Raw genomic sequence first — 16,373 nt, 5'->3', positions numbered from 1 at the left:
TAGGAGAACAAACAGGTTTATCCTGGAGAGGGTGAAGCCAGAATGTTCCCTGGAGTCAAGGATTCTGAAGCTTCGTCTGACATACTTTGGGCACGTTGCAAGGAGGGACTGGTCCTTGGAGAGGGACATCATATTTGGGAGAGTAGAGGGGTGGCGCAGGAGAAGAAGTCCCTCGATGAGATGGATCGATTCTGTGAGTGGAGTGGTGGGAGTGAGTGTGTCAGAGACGATGATGTTGGCACAGGATAGAACGGTGTTTAGGGCTGTTGGACACAGGGTCACTATGAGTCACAAACGACTCAATGGCACATAACAACAACAACAACAACTGGGCTGATCATGTCCTTATTGTATATTGCCTTCCCCTTTATCTATCTTAATATCTGTCTCTTGTGTGCTTGCTAACTTTAACTTCCCTCTTTTCCCAGCCCTGGTAAGCACACAACAAAGATTTTACATGAGCTCTGGTGGTCTACTGGCAAGAAGCTGCACTGCAATCCCAAAGGCACATGGTACGAGGCCACCAGCTACTCCACAGGAGAAGGATGGGCAATCTCCTCCTGTGAGATTAACTGCCTCTGGAAACCTGCCAGAGGGTGAGCTATGGGTCAATTCCAACTCGAAGGTACAGACAACAAACTTTTGTGTAGCTTTTCATAATAGTTCTATACAATATTTGTCCGTTAGTGATGAATTTATTTGATGCAATATAATGTCCTCTAGATGCATTCATATTAGACCATGTTTTTTAGTGCTGCGTAGTACTCCATTGTGTGAATGTACTATGATGTCTTTATCCATTCATCATTTTAGGTACACATGAGTTGTTTTCCTTTTTTGCTGTTATAAACAAATGCCGCAATGAACATGGGTGGGCATATATCTTTTTGTGTAGCAGCTCTTATTTCTTCAGGATTGTTAGATCAAATGGTATTTCTGCTTTCAATTTTCTAAGGAAGTATCCAACTGCTTTACATGGTGGGTGCACCATTTTCCCTTCCTGCTAGCAGTGAATAAGATTTCCAATCTCTCTATACTCTTACCAGCATTCGTTGTTTACTGTTTTATTGAATTTACTATTGCTGCTGAGGTGAGATGATATCTCATTGTTGTTTTGATTTGCATCTCTCTAACGGAGATCTAGTGGGAAGAAGCTGCACTGCTATCTCAAAGGCATGCAGTTCGAATCCACCAGTTGTTCCCAAGGAGAAAGATAGGCAACTGCTTCCCATGTGACTAAAGAGTGACTGAAAACCCTCTGGAGGGTCAGCTATGAGTTAGTTTTGACCCAACAGTACACCACCACAACAACAAAAGCAACAGTCAGTGATTTGAGCACTTGTTCATGTTTGTTGACCATCTGAACGTCTGCTTTAGTGAAATGTCTTTCACATCCTCTGCACATTTTGTTAAGTGGGTTGTTTTTTCCTTGTTTGAGGTGTTGGAGCTTTCCATAAATTTTTAGCGATTAGTTCCTTGTCTGATATATCATAAAATAGTGACTTCCAATGTGCAATATTATAATTGCATAAATGAAGAAAGTTCACAGGGTCACTATGAGTCACCTACGACTCAATGGCATTTAACAACATAGAGAGAGCTCAGTTGGCCTAATGGACAGAATGTGAGGCTACCAAGCCAAAGGTGGGTGATTTTAATGTGCGTCCCTCAGGCCTGGTTTTAATTGTTTATGGTCAAACATTCTTCTCAGTGGTATAGCCCTGCTCTGTCGATTTGCTGAACAGAAGTAACTCGTGGTGGCTGTGATGCTGAACACTGTGACACTGATGTGCCAAATGCAATATTGGTCCCCCATGGTGGACAGCGTTTGGCAGAGCTCCCCGATTAAAACAAGCTTGGAAGCAGGGGTGGCAGCCACTTCTGAAATAGCTTTCTTCTGGAAACCCTATGAATTTGGAGAAATTAAGAAAGTTCGTAGGGTTGCTATGAGTTTCCTAGACTCAACAACTCAATGGCATTTAACAACAACAAGGAAGGAACCCCACTGCTTTTATCAGAAAAACCACAGGTGGTGGGCCCGACTGTTTCTGGGACCAAGAGGCCCCTCTCCAGGCCCTGGCTGCACCTGGCATCTCAGTGGCTCTAGAAGGAGCACAGTCTGACTGCCAAATAGCACCTGAGAGACAATGAGTTAGTGAAGTTCAGAGTGAGGAGTCCCTGTGGGGTGGGGCTGGCTGGCAGCCTCCCTGGAGGGAGCAGATGATCTGGAACAGACTTAAACCTGGGAGAGAAAAGAAGCAAGGCGTTCTGGGTCCTGACAGCATAGAGCAGGAATAGAGTCTGGGGGACTGTTAGAGGTTGTGGAAGGGGAAACAGGAAAGAAAGAGTGAATGCTGGGATCACAGGCTGGAAGGTCCCATGTATAACAGAGAGACCAGGGCTTGGCTGTACAGGCTTGGAAGCCACAGCAGGCTTTAAAGCAGGAAGGTAACCTAGTCCGGTGCTCAGGAAGGTTGCCTGGCACGATGGAGGAGCCACGGGAGTGATGGAGACCAGTTTGGAGATTTTCAGTACCCCTAGAGAGTAAGGAGCTCGGTGGCCTAGTGGTAAGAAGCTATGCTGCAATCCCAAAGGCATGTGGTTCAAATCCATCAGCTACTTCTTAGGAGAAGGATGGACAATCTCCTCCTGTGTCATTTACTCGGAAAACCCGCTGGAGAGCCAGCCAGTTCCTACTCCACAGCATACAATAACAACAACACACTAAAGGGTAGTGAGGATGTAGACGCCTGAGGAGGACGTGTGGGATGATGAGATAAAGATGATTCTAATAGATAGTTGGACAAAAACAATATATACAATATATACACAACCGATATACAAATGGCCAAAAAGCACATGGAAAGCTGCTCAACCTAACTGGTCTTTATTGTTACAGCCCAGCGAGTCAGCTACAAGCCATAGCTACGTCAAGGAAGCTCAGTCCTGATTGTTGGTAAGTTTAAGTCCATTGAGGGAAATTAAAGTTCAAACGCCAGTGAGCTATCACTTCTGATCTTGAATGACTACAGTTGATTGGCACCCCTGAATGTTGACAAGGATATAGAGAAACAGAGAAACCGAATATTCACACAGCCCTAGTGAGAGTAGCAAATGGTGCAACTTTGGAAACCCAGTTGACATTTTCTCAAAAGGTTAACTGTGCAATTACTCGGTGTGTGTGTGTGTGTGTGTGTGTGTGTGTGTGTGTGTGTGTGTTGTTGTTGTTGTTGTTGCTGTGTACTGTCAAGTCAGAACTGACCCATGGCTGACCCTCTGAAGAGTTTTCAGAGGCAGTTAATCTCATGGGAGGAGATTGCGCACCCTCCCACAGAGCTGCAGGTGGCCTCGAACTGTGGGCCTTAGGGATTGCAGCACAGCTTTTTGCCACTAGGCCACCAGATGCGATTATTCTATGCCCTACCAAATCCACTTCCTGGTATTTACCCAAGAGAAATGAAAACACACATCTACACAGACAGGAGCTGACTGCTCATTAGATCCTTGTTCATAACAGCCAACAGCTTGAACACCCATCCCCAAAGGACTGGGGAAACAAATGGTGATTCATTTATTTGATATGTACAATTAAAAAGGAGGAAGGCACAGACAATACAGATGACCTGATAGAGGCCGCAGTAAAGATGAATCTCACCAGAGACCAGTGAGTGTCGGCTGTACGGTCTCATCTATGTATTCTAAGCTCCAGGACGAGCAAAGCTGATTGTTGTGGGTGGTGGCAGCGTGAAGTCAGTCCTGTGTCTTAGCAGCCTCCTGTACAGCAGAACAAAGTGCACTCAGTCCCGCTGCTGCCGTGGGAGAGCTCATTGCCGCAACACTGTCAATCCACCTCCTAGAAGGTCCTCAGCCTTCTCCATGACCCTCTGTTTACAGAGCATGATGCCCTTTCGGGCCTGCTCCCTCCTGAGGGCTTGTGCAACGTACATGAGGCAAAGCCTTGTCATTCCTGCTTCTTTTTCCAAAACAGATTTGTTTGTTCTGCAAGTCCATGGTACTGTCAACCTTCAACATCACAGTTCAAAGGCATCTATTCTTCTTCAGTCTTCTTCATTCATGGTCCACTTTTGGCAATTAATAGACTGTGGCTTGGGTCAAGGACATCTCAGTCCTCAAAGGCCATCCTTGCTCCTTACTTTAAAGAAGTCAGAATTCAGAAGTGAACATCATTCATAAATCCCACACAGTAAAGTGTCAGGAAGCAGGCTGGCCTCTGAGCTCCCTTGATCTTGAGCTTGGCAGCTGAGAAGAAAGAGGTGGTGGGTCATCTGACTGACCCTGCCAGCTGCTGCCAGCACCTGGTGATAATCCCACCTCTCTCGTTCGTCTCATCTGGACCTCCCTGGTCATACCCTCGTCTGCTCCCAGGACTCTGCTCACGAAGATGAAGGTTGATCCCAGCCTCAGGTGAAAGGCTGCAGGTGTTTGGCCAGGAGTCCAGCATCCATCACAGCTCTCTGCTTGGCTTCTCCCAATGGGCTCTAGAGGCAGAGGTGGAGGTAGCACAGGCTTACCTGGCTTACCTTCCTTACCAGAGATGGTAAATTTGGAAAGAGACTTTGACTTTGCAGGACAATGGGGCCAGGAGAGGGGCAGATGCCGATCAACCCCAGAAGCAGCATCTCTGATGTTATAAAAAGCTCCACCAAACCCTGTGAAGCAATTCACTGCAGATTACTAAGTAAGCACAAGTCAAGCTGTGCTTCCCTGGTTTGTTGGTTACTCCAACACTGTCGCAAGGCCCAGGGAGCAGGTCTGGACAGCTTCCTTCCTTGATCTCTATGCTGCTTAACCCTTTACCTATCTATCTGTGCAAGACCCGGGTTAGAGGTGAAGGCACAGCTGAGCGTTACTCAGCCTCTCAGAGCCTCAGTGACTTCACAGACATTCAAAAACAGACCTTTAAGGAGAGCTCTGGTGGCCTAGTGGCAAGAAGCTGCACTGCAATCCCAGAGGCGCACAGTTCAAATCCACCAGATGCTCTGCTGGGAAAGGAGGGACAATCTCCTCCTGTACCTGTCAGATCTGATTTGACAGCACACACACACACAAAATAATAATAATAATCTTTTTAAAAAATTAAAAAAATTTTTAAAAAACAGACCTTTAAAGGAGTGAGAGGAATATCAATGGGAAAGTTTTCTTCCTTTACCCCCCAGACTGCAATGCCCATGGCACTATGGAGACCACCGGCCCATGGTCTAATGTCTGTTATTCAGCCTGGCCTCTACATTCCAGAGCTTTCTCTGACCACTCTCTTGCTTGGGCTGGAGTGTCCACTCATTGACCTACGATTCCTGGCCAGGTGCTGCCTTATCTTACCTTTCGCCTTTCTTCCAGGATCATTCTCTCCATTCCAAGCGCTGCTCATCCTTCAGATTCTGGTAATTTCATCCACTCCTGGAAAGCTGTTTTCATATACTTAACTTTCCCAGTTAAATCTACTGCCCACCTGTTGTACACCAGGCATCCCAGTTCCCAGCATCCTCTTCTTCTGACTTCACATCATCTCCAGTTAGCATGAGACACTGTGGTCATGGACAATAATCCCTTTTGCGACGTGATCCTTGTGTCGGTGTCATCTGCCTGTATTAGTCAGGACAAGTAATACTAGCTGTCATAACAAACAACTCCAGCATCTCAGTGGCTAAACATAATTCAGGTTTATTTCTTGTTGGTATCACTGTCTGCTGTGGGTCAGGTACCCTCTTACAAGTGGTGACTTGAGAATTCAGGATCCTTCAAATTTGGGACATCTCCATCTCCAACAGAGATACACTGTGGCTGTGTGTGGGTGGGAGTGTGTATAGACAATGCTTCCAGAATTGGGGCCTATCACCTCCATGGACACAGCCCCAACCTGACCACAGGGCAGACTTGGGATTGCAGCCTTCCCATGAGGACTCCGTGCCATCTTTCTCATGTCCCTGAACCTCCCTAAACTTCCAATCTGCTGTTTCCATTAGATGGTGGTGACAGCTGGGGTCCCCAAAATAAAATTCAACCTGAACCAAGAATTGCTGCTCTCCTGCGAGGCCTCAGCTGACAAGTGTCGCTGCACCCACTCAGGTAGCCATAGGGGGAGGTGATCCAGGTTGAATTTGCAGGATTCCCCATGCCTCCTATCCTGGGACAATAGTGGTTCTGCCCTGGGCATTCTCACAAACCCAGCATGACCAGTCCCTGTATCCAGTCTGGTGGTCAGAGAATAGGGGCCCCAGTGGCATAGATGTTAAAGAGTTCAGCAGCTCACTGAAAGGCGGGCAATCTAAGCCTACCAGTCACTCCATGGGAGAAAGATTTACAGCAGTGGAAACCCCAGGAGACAGTTGTGCTCTGCCTTGGAGGGGCACTAGGAGGTACCCCGATGGCAGTGGGGCCAGAGACTGGTGCCAGTCCAACGGGAGGAGAGGAAAGGACTTGGCAGAGACATAGGCCTGCCTTTCTCTTTGGGCAACACTGGTTCCTAGGCCCTCACACAGGGCTTGGCACGGATTCAAGAGAATGGAAGGAGAAGGTAAAAATAAACCAGACCACTTTACCACCACCAAGCTGTCTATTATGAGGGGAAACAGGAAACATCACAAGTGTTTGCCAGGATGTGGAGCAATTGCAATCTTGTTCACTGCTGGTACAGCCACTGGGAAAACCCACTCAGAGGCACTTTAAAAGGTAAGCATAGGCGCAACCACTGTGGAAGGCGGTGTGGCGCTTTCTCAAAAAGTTGCAAATAGAGATGCCATTTGATCCAGCAATTGCGCTACTGGGAATATACCCCAAAGAGACCATAACGGACATCCAAGCAGATATATTCACACCCATGTTTATCGTGGCTTTGTTCACAATAACAAGGAGTTGGAAACAACCTAAGTCTCCATCAACAAACGAATGGATAGAGAAGCTGTGGTATATTCACACAACAGAATACTACGCTGTATTGAAAATCAAGGAACTCATGCAATACTATTCAAAATGGGTGACCCTGGAGAACATTATGCTGAGTGAAATACCTCAGTCATAAAAGGACAAATATTGAATAATGTCACTGTTGTAAAACAGGATTGACATCGGGGTTGGGGGAGACTGAGAAAGATGGGTTCAGTAATGTACAGTGCATTGAAACAGACGAGGGAGAAAACTGTTTAATAGGGATATGTGATTAGGTATTATTGTCATGACAGGAGTCCAGAACAAAGGCTGCATATTGGCGTGAACCTGGGGGGAGGGGCTGTAAAACAATGAAAGAATTTTTCTTTTACTTTTCAAATAGAGGAGTGTACTGCGGGGGAGGGGTGGGCAGGGAGAAAAGTGCAACAATGAATGAATGGAAATCCTAAATCTCTGTAAATTTTCATTAAAATTAAAAATAATAAATAAAAAAGACTATAAAAAAAGTTAAATTGCCATATAATTTAGCAGTTTTACACTAGAATATATGCCCCAAAGACTTGAAGGCAGAGACTCAAAACAGATACATCTCTACCCAACATTCATCGCAGCACTTTTTCACAACAGCCCCAGAATGGGTGGAAACAAAGCAAATGTCCATCAGCTGATAAAGAGACAAACAGAATGTGATCCATCACACCGTGGAATAGTCCTCAGTTATGAAGAGGAGTGGAGATCTAATGTAAGCTGTGACATGAGGCAAAGAAGCCAGGTACCATGGGAAGCACACATGTTTCCATGAATACAAGGAATCTAGAGAAGACAAATCCATAGACTCAGAATATAGCTTAGAGGCTAAAGGGGGCTGGAGGTGGGGAAATGGGGGTCATTGCTTAATGGAGACAGAGTCTTGGGTGATAAGAAATCCCTGGAGAGACTGATGCTCCCACACACATTGTAAGAGTACTTAAGACCATTGCTTGGAACACTTAAAAATGGTTAAGATGGTAAATGCTATGCATTTAACACATAAAAAAGTTAGACATGAAGCTCTGGTGGCCTAGTGGCAAGAAGCTGCACTGCAATCCCAGAAGTATGCGGTTCAAATCCACCAGATGCTCTGCTGGAGGAAGGGCAACCTCCTCCTGTACCAGTCAGATCTAATTTGACGGTACACACAAAAATAATAAAATAAAATTTTTAAAAGAGTTAGACAGTGGTGACCATTCTCAAACTTGACGTAAACCTAGAGATGGTGCCCTCCTCCCAGGCCTTAGTGGACAGGATGCCCCTGCACCCACTTGGGTAACTGTGGGTGGAGATGACCCAGCCTGGAGTTCCCCACCTGGGGCAGCGATGATCCTTCCTTTTTGCGATTCAGATCTTTATTTGCTGGGGTTCACTGGGGTTAATTATTGTTGTGGTTAGGGTGGGGTAAGGAGCCCCACCCTGGACCCAGGGCCTGGAGGGGAATCCCAAGATTTAGGGGAGGACATATAGCACAGCTTCTAGAAGGTTGTAGAAGCCACAAGGCATGTGAGGAAAGAACCTCCTCCAACTGATCCATTTCTGTGCCTCCTGGTTGGCTGGGTCTTTAACCCTGTCCTGTCTCCCATCCATTCATGCCAATCCCCCCAAATCATCAAAGCCCAGTGAGGTCCAGCAAGGTGAAGCAACTGGCATTATTCACAGGGGTGGGGCCAGCTGACCTGGGGAAGAAGAGGCCTGGCCTCTTCTCAGAAGCTGACCGGCCGACGGGCACTCTGAGATTCCCCAGCGGAACAGTCACATCTACCAGGCATCTTGGACCAGACGCCAGGCCTCCAGCAGCAGTCAGCTCTACAAGAACGGAACAAGGTTAGTGATGGACGGACAGACAGCCAGGGAATGGAAGGAGGAGTGAGAAGGGGTGAGCTCAAGACTGATGGGGGTCTGTAGGCCTATCTCTGCCTTGCAGGAAAGGAAACTGAGATTCAAGATTCCTCTCCAAGTTATATACCAAGTCAGGTCCTTGAAAACCTACGACTGGAAGTGTTAACAACCGCCTTTACCCCTGTTGTCTTCGAGTTGAGCACGACTCATAGCGACCCTATGAACAAAAGGCCTGAAGCTTTTCTATAACTACTGACATTTATCAAAGTTCATGGAGTTTCTGCAGGCAAGTGGCTTAGGAAGTGGATGCCGCTCCCGCTTCCAACCCACTTCCCTACTGGGGATGTCGTTCACGAGTTCCTCACCTGTCTAGGAGTCCCCTGGTCCATCCCCCTGCATCTGGTCAGCACCACAGACCAGGGTGTATAGATCAGCAGAGGGGTTTCTGTGCTGTAAATGTCAATGGGCCACCACGAGGCAGGGCTAGTGGTAGACACTGCCGTCTGTTCCTCGTGCTGTTGTAAGGATGACGTTGTTGCTGTGTTCTCTCATTTGATGTTAACACAGAATAATGTTGGTGATGACAGTAATAAATTGGGTCTGTTTCCAGGGAGAAGAAATTCCATAATCCCCCCTCTAGTTCCTTCCCCTCCTCACCTGGGTTGTCCTGTGTATTTTTGCACGTATGTGTGTCTGGCAGTACAAACCCAGTTCTATTTGTTGCAGTAAGTATGGTGGGAGTGGAGAGAGGAGCTTGGGACAGGCCAGATGTCACTGTGGCCACTGGCTCAGATGCCCAGGCCTGGCTGTGGCCCAGGAAGCCTGCTCACACTCCCAGACTCCTGTGTGCTGCTTCTACCCGCTCAATGCCAGGCCTGAGCTAATCCCCTGACTTGAATCTTCACAACTCTCCTTCCTCCAAAGGTGTAATTATCCCCATTTATAGACGGAAACACTGAGGCTTGGGAGGAGCAAATTAGTCTCCTCAGTAAGTGGTAGAGTCGTGTCTAAACTGAACTCCTCAGCCTGGGGAAGGCCCATCCAGGCCCCTGGATAACCCAAAGTGCCAGTGCCGAAGATTAGGATCCCATCCCTTCCCTTCTGGGCACTGGGTTTCCCACTCCCACTGTCCCAGCCTCTTCTCTAGGGCCAAACCCTCCACAAAGAAGTTATCCTGAGAAAAGGTGGGGGACCCTGTAAGAATCCCCAGTTCAGGGTGATGGGTGGCATGAGGGGACTTTGGGTGCTCAGGAGCATTCAATTTAAGGGCCCTGGGATCCTCAAAGTAGACGATAAACTGGAGAAGGAGACTCTAACTAGACTCTGTCCAAGACCCAGGGCCGGCTGACGGCCTCACACATGCGCACACAGAGATGCAGGCGCAATTTCTCACTCAGAAGCCTGAAAGCAGACAAATGAGCGAAGTCAAGGTAAACAGCTCGCACATGGACACAGCTTTCCAGGAAGGTTCTGGGCCCCGCCAGGCGCACACAGACACACACGTCCTCACCCAGGAGCCCCGAGCCCTCATCTCACACTGCACACACCTGCACACACCTGCACACACCTGCATTCGCACTCCCAGGCCATACACAGCACAGGAAAGTGAATGAGAGGAACACAGGGCTGGAGGAAGTAGAGTCCCCTGTCTCACAGCCTGCCACCTGAGCCCCTGCTCATGGCCTGGGGATGAGGGCAGGGGGCAGTGTACCAGGTGACAGCCGGGGGAGGTGACTTGACCTAGAGGGTGACAGGAGGCAGGGGCTGCCAGCAGTTCAAATCTCAGATCAAAGGCCTAGTTTAAACCTCCCAGCCTTGCTGTTTGTGTGGTCAGGAGCTTGGAGAAATCCTTCAGGTGGATCTCATAACTCTTGGGCCAGGGCAGTGGTGCTGTGCTCCTGGGGTCTGCTGCATGGGTACTTAGAAGGCACTCAGACGTGTCTGGAAGCCGGCTGCTGGACTGGGCGGACTAGACGTCCGGGTCAGCTGCCTCCTGCCTCATCATCAGGCCCCTGAACTCCTGAACTCCGCTCCAGGTTCTTGTCCAAGCCCACTTCAGATGATATTGTGAGGACCAGAGAGACAAGGAAGAGGGGTGGTGGGATTAAGGGAGCCCCGAGGGTGCTCTGGGGGGAGTTGTCCACAAGGAGTCGGGCTGCTTAACCAAAGGTGTGGACTCCCTGAAAGTTCCAATCTTCCAGCGGCTCCTTGGGAGAAAGATGTGCAATCTCCTCTCGTGTGATTTACAGCTTGAAAATCCGCTCGCGGGTCCGCTGTGAGTCAGTTCCAGCTCCACAGTAATCAGTTTGAGTTGGTCTTTCGGGTTTAAGAGAGCCCTGTCAGGATGGTGGGGTCAGGGCCTGACTTGGCCAGCTGTGGCTGTGGCACCTCCCCGTATCTAAGAGACCCCACCTCACCAGGGCTCCCACTGCCTGCTGTTCCGTTTCCAGGGGTCAGGCTGCCAGGGCGAAGCTTTCCAGAGGGAGAGGAGGCCTCTTACTGACCACAACTTCAAAAGAGTCGACCCAAGGGCTCCCCAGAGTCCAGGTAAACTTGTAGTCAGGAGTGAGGGCCTCACCACAGTCTCTCCTGGGCTTTAAAAGAAGGAAGGACATTTTTTTAGAAAAGGACTTTGCAGAAGTCTCCCCTCCTCACGTTCCACACCTCCTGAGGATTAGTCATGCAACAATAAAAACCAAGGGAGGACTCAGAGTACTGAAAGGCAGTCATGAAGAGTCAGAAAGACTGTCTTGTTTGTCTTCTTACTGGTCGTGTGAACCTGAGCAATGACTTAGTCCTCCTAGACCTCAGTGTTCCATTCTGTCAAATGGGTATGACAATCCCCATGTGCTGGGCTACCATAAGGATGAACTGAAATCTCACTGTAAACACCCACAAAGATCCCGCAGGGAGCCAGCTTGTCAAGACTTGAATTATGACTCCACCACTCCCAGCAACGTGACTTGGGCATATTTTATAGACAGCTCTGTGCCTCGGTTTCCTTACTGGACAAACAGAAATCAGAGAAATGGCTCCCCTCAGGCCTGTGCTGAGGACTGAGTCATGTGAAGTTGGACCTGGGCTGTGGTCAGCATTGCCATGGTCAAGGAAAGGCGTGGCTCGGAGGCCTGTTCTGGACACCTAGTCCACAGGCCCACAGGAAGGTGTTTGCCTCGCCATTCTTCCCATGGAAAAGGAAATACAGACAGAACAGCTACGTAGTGACAGATGTGGGATTTGAACTCAGGTCTTTGGACTCCTTGTTTTCCACGGCATCTCTCCAACTGTGATTTTCAAAGTGTGCTCCTGGGAATTTAAGAGTTCCCTCAAAGTGAAGAGGAGGAGGAAGAGAAGGAGAAGAGAAGGGGAGCTGTGTGGGAGACCCAGATTAATAGGGAGAAATAGGGCAGAGAAAGACAGAGAGGCTGGGAGAGGGGAACAGGGCAGGGAAATGGTCCTCCCTGGTCAGACCACACCTCTGCATCCTCTCAGACCACCTCCAGCATCCTGTTCAGCAACTTCTCTCCCACCCAGCACCCCCAGAGCAGGTGGGCACTATGGGTCACACTCCGTGCTTGGACACTGCTAGAGCTGTCAGCAAGGCCTCGCCCACCCCAGGCTGCTCCAGCACATGCCCAGGTCAAGGCAACTCAAGATCAAAGAAAACCACCACCGAAGGGTACAGCGTTGGTGGCAGTGGGGGTGGGGAGGTGGGAGAGCATAGCGTTAAGCACAGACATTTCTGCATCGAGGAAATTTGGTTTTGAGCCCTGGTTCATCCGCCCAGTTCATCTTCTGTGACCTCAGGCAAGTCAGATCTGCTCTGAGCCTCTCCCAGCTGTAAAATGAGGGTGATGCTGATATTGTGGTGCTTACTTTAGAGGGCTGAGGCTATTGTGTGTTCTGCCATTGGGCTGAGGGCCTGTTACCTTTTAAAAACTCTCAGTAATTTTAAGTAAAAACTTGAGAGTTCGTTCCTGGAGAGGAGTGCTGTCCCAGGGCCCAGGTCAGGTAACCTAATGCCAAAAATTTCCTTCACTTAATGGTGTGAGATCTTAGGAATATCTTTGAAGTTCTCTGAGACTCACTGCCTTCATCTATGAAATGGAGCTCAGAACCCCTCATCTCCCTATACCTACTGGAGGAGGGGAAACTTTCAATAAACTTTATAATGGGGGCCTGGAGGGGAATAGGTCTGATACTCCTCCTAGGCACCCTGGGAGCGGCTCTGGCCTCCTGGGGAGTCCTGTGATGAAATCTCAGGCTGTGGTTGATTCTTTGGCCACTAGCCGGACCGTCAGCACCCCCTGGTGGCCTGCAGTGATACCTGCAAGAATGGCTCACTGTTCACTGAGGGAGGGAGAGCCCACTTGTCCACTGGCCTGGGCCAACTGTAAACGTGACCATTGTTAACTGGTGCCCACAAATACCAGGCAGTGTGTCAAGGGTTTTTATATGTTATCATGATGTGCTGATGATAATCTATGGGGTTGATGCTTTCATTAGAATTCCATTTTACAGGAGGAGTAGACGCAGAGAGGCTGGAAAACACCCCAGGCTACGGAGCTGAAAAGGGATGGGACAAGTGTCACTGCCCAGCTCCCTCCCCCTCTGGGCATTGTCACCTCCATGAAACCTTGACTTACCTCAGAGAAGGTGTCACAGATGTGCTGGAGGAGGACGTAGCAGCCTGATTCTGTGATGATGGCGGCCGTGGAAGCGCTGGGGGGTGGTTCTGCTCTTCTCTACAGGACGGTTATGAAAAGGACTTGACTTGACAGCAAGGGACTATATTATGACCAGATTTCTAACCCTTTGAGTTGTGGTGCCGGACATACCATGGACCGCCAGGAGAACAAACAGGTCTGTCCTGGAGAGGGAGAAACCAAGTTGTTCCTTGGAGGAAAGGATTTTGAAGCTCAGTCTCACATCTTTTGAGCATATTGGCCGGAGGGACCGTTCAGTCCTTGGAGAAGGACATTGTGCTTGGAAGGTGGAGGATGGCGCAGGAGAGGACGACCCTGGATGAGACGGATTGACACAGTGACTGGGGTAATGAGGGCAAGTAGGTAGGAGACAGTGAGACTGGCTCAGAACAGGGCAGGGTTCGGAGCTCTTGTGCATAGGGTCGCTATGAGCCGTAAACAGCACATAACAACACAACCACCCTCAAAAAGTGAAGAAATCAAATCAAACCCACTCCCCTCAGGTCTGCACAGACTCAGGGGACTCTCCATATGTTTTTTTCTTTTTTGTTGTGTACCATCAAATAGGATCCTACTGGCACAGGAGGAGATTGCCCCGCCTTCTCCAGTGGAGCATCTGGTAGATTCGAACAGCAAGCCTTTGGGATTAGAGCACAGCTTCTTGTCATGAGGCCACCAGAGCTCCCTTTCCCATATCTTTATTAGAAGATGCTGCCTCATCTTTCCCCAGAGAGGCTGGTGGATTTGAACAAGTAACCTTTTCATAACATGATGCACTAAACCATCAAGACTTATTCTAAAGTTTTCTATCCAAGTGTTCAGGGAGTGAGTGGAGGAAACAGAGCCCTTACAGTGTGAAAAATCCTCCCTTTGCTTGTGTTTCAAGTCTCATCACCTTTCTGGTGGCGGTCGTGTACTGTTGAGTCAGAACTGACCCATTGCTGACCCTCCAGTGGGTTTTCAGAGGCAGCAAATCACATGGGAGGAGACTGCTCCTCTTTCTCCCTGAGGGCAGCTGGTGGGTTCACCCACGCAGCTCTGTGTTGGCAGCATCATTCCTGACCATTAAGGCCACCTGAGTTGCCTGTTATTTCTGATGCTCCAGGCTTCCACCCTCAAGCTCCAGTGGCCCATCGGAGACCCTGGTCCTGCTGATTCCCGTTGTCTCTCCCTCCAAGCTGAATCTCCATCTCCTCTGTCTTGTCATTGACAGCCTGGCCCTCATGTCCTTCCCTGGACCAGCGAGGAGACTTGGAAGTTTTTCAAGAGGTAGGTGCAATAACCAGAATGGCCAGCAGGGGTAGGTAGTAGGGCTGCTAAACGCTGTGGATTGCAAGAAGACTCCAGGAAGCCTGGCAGTGAGGAGAGCTTGTGCTCTGCATCTGGTCCTGCTTGGATAAGCCCCTTTCCACCTCTGGGCCTCGGCTTTTCCATCTATAAAGTGGAGGGAGGGGACCAAGATGGTTGCTAGGCAACCTTCATCCACTGGCATCCTGGGAACCTTTCTGACTGATGCTTCCAGGAGGGGGCTCTCTTGAACACCTACATCAAAAGCACCTGGTCTAGTACCCTAGGGAATAGAAATTCCCCAGGACCCTTTCCTGGCCTTGACTGAAAACCAAGTCCATCAGCTTGAGGAGCCTGGGAGAAACTAAAAAACCAAAGTCGATCTCCATTCCTAGCAACCTTGTCCGGTTCGGCTGCTCCATTGGGTTCCTAAGGCTGTTATCTTTGTGTGAGTAGATCACTACATCTTTCTTCTGAAGAGCAGCTGAGGGATTCTAACCACCCACTTTCACACTGGCAACCGAGCATTTAACCACTGCACCTATCTCAGCTCTCTAGGGACAAGCCACAGGTGAGGTCCAGAGCACGTCATGATCTTGGGAACAGGGCCCATAGACCCACAGCCTGGGGACAGAGTGGCAGCCCTGGGATGTGGCAGGCCTGGACTTTGGCCTATCCCTAGAGAAGCCCAAACATCTTGCCTGGGTGGGAGGCACCAAAGGCAGAAAGATGGGACCAGAGACAAGACCACCCACTTGGCTCAACTGCTAGGAACTTAGTTCTTAACTCTCTCCTCCATCAACCCCTAATCCTGAGCTGGACAAGTCAGACTGAAGGTCTGGGAATGAAGAAGGACCCTACAGAAATGCAGAGGGGGACCCTGCAGAAATGCAGAGGGGGAGGAGGGTCCTGCCCAGTGTTCCATCCCAAAACCCATCCAAGGAGCAGGTCATGTTCTTACAGGCCCAGAGAAGACCTCGCCACTCCCACCCTCCCCCTTCCCCTCTAAATGACGAAAGAACAAGCAGCGGTCAAGGCAATGATGTAGACCATTATAATGAGGCTGAGGGAGGGGTCCCTTGTATAGCAGTGGGGACGCAGGCGGGGGTGAGTGTGTGTGTGCAGGCAGCACCTGGGCCACTGAGAAAGACAATCGGCACTTAGGGTGGCCCCAGGTGTGGAGAACAGGGAAAAAGCCTGGATTGGCTCCAGGTGGCAGTGGCAGGCAGCCAGGCAGCCTGTGACAGGGAATGGACCCCCTCATTCACCCCCCCCACATTTCCCCACCCCGCCCCCCCGCTCTGGGAGTGTGTGTAAATCCCCATAGAGGTGTCTCCGGGAAGGCATCTGAGACAGGCCAGCAGGAGGTCTGTGGGGTTTAGTGGGGTTCCTTCTCCCCATCAATGCAGCCCAGGAAAGGCTAGATCTGAGGCAATGTTCCCAGGGGTGCTGCTTCCCAGGCAGATGGATGAGGAGGATGGGCACAGAGGTGGAGGGTGTGACTTGTACACATGTGTGTCAGAGCCCTGAGTGAGTCTCCCACTTAGGTCTGACTGGACACATCTGTCCCCCATGATGTCACCTAAGCAGGTGAACTCAGGT

General features: G+C 49.5%; 1 protein-coding gene across 1 annotated transcript in view; it reads right to left on the bottom strand.

Annotated features, from left to right (window-relative positions):
• The window catches only part of FADS6 (fatty acid desaturase 6), a 38,649-nt gene that overhangs the window by 21,025 nt on the left and 1,251 nt on the right, over positions 1-16,373 (bottom strand). Inside the window, exon 3 of the mRNA XM_006886381.1 lies at positions 13,425-13,523. Within this exon, the coding sequence (XP_006886443.1) occupies positions 13,425-13,523 (99 nt within the window). The remainder of the gene's footprint in view (positions 1-13,424; positions 13,524-16,373) is intronic.

This window comes from Elephantulus edwardii, unplaced genomic scaffold (assembly GCF_000299155.1).
Source record: "Elephantulus edwardii isolate Elephantulus edwardi_28Jun2011 unplaced genomic scaffold, EleEdw1.0 scaffold00048, whole genome shotgun sequence".
NCBI classification, from domain to species: domain Eukaryota; kingdom Metazoa; phylum Chordata; class Mammalia; order Macroscelidea; family Macroscelididae; genus Elephantulus; species Elephantulus edwardii.
This window is presented reverse-complemented; position numbering and strand designations above follow the sequence as displayed.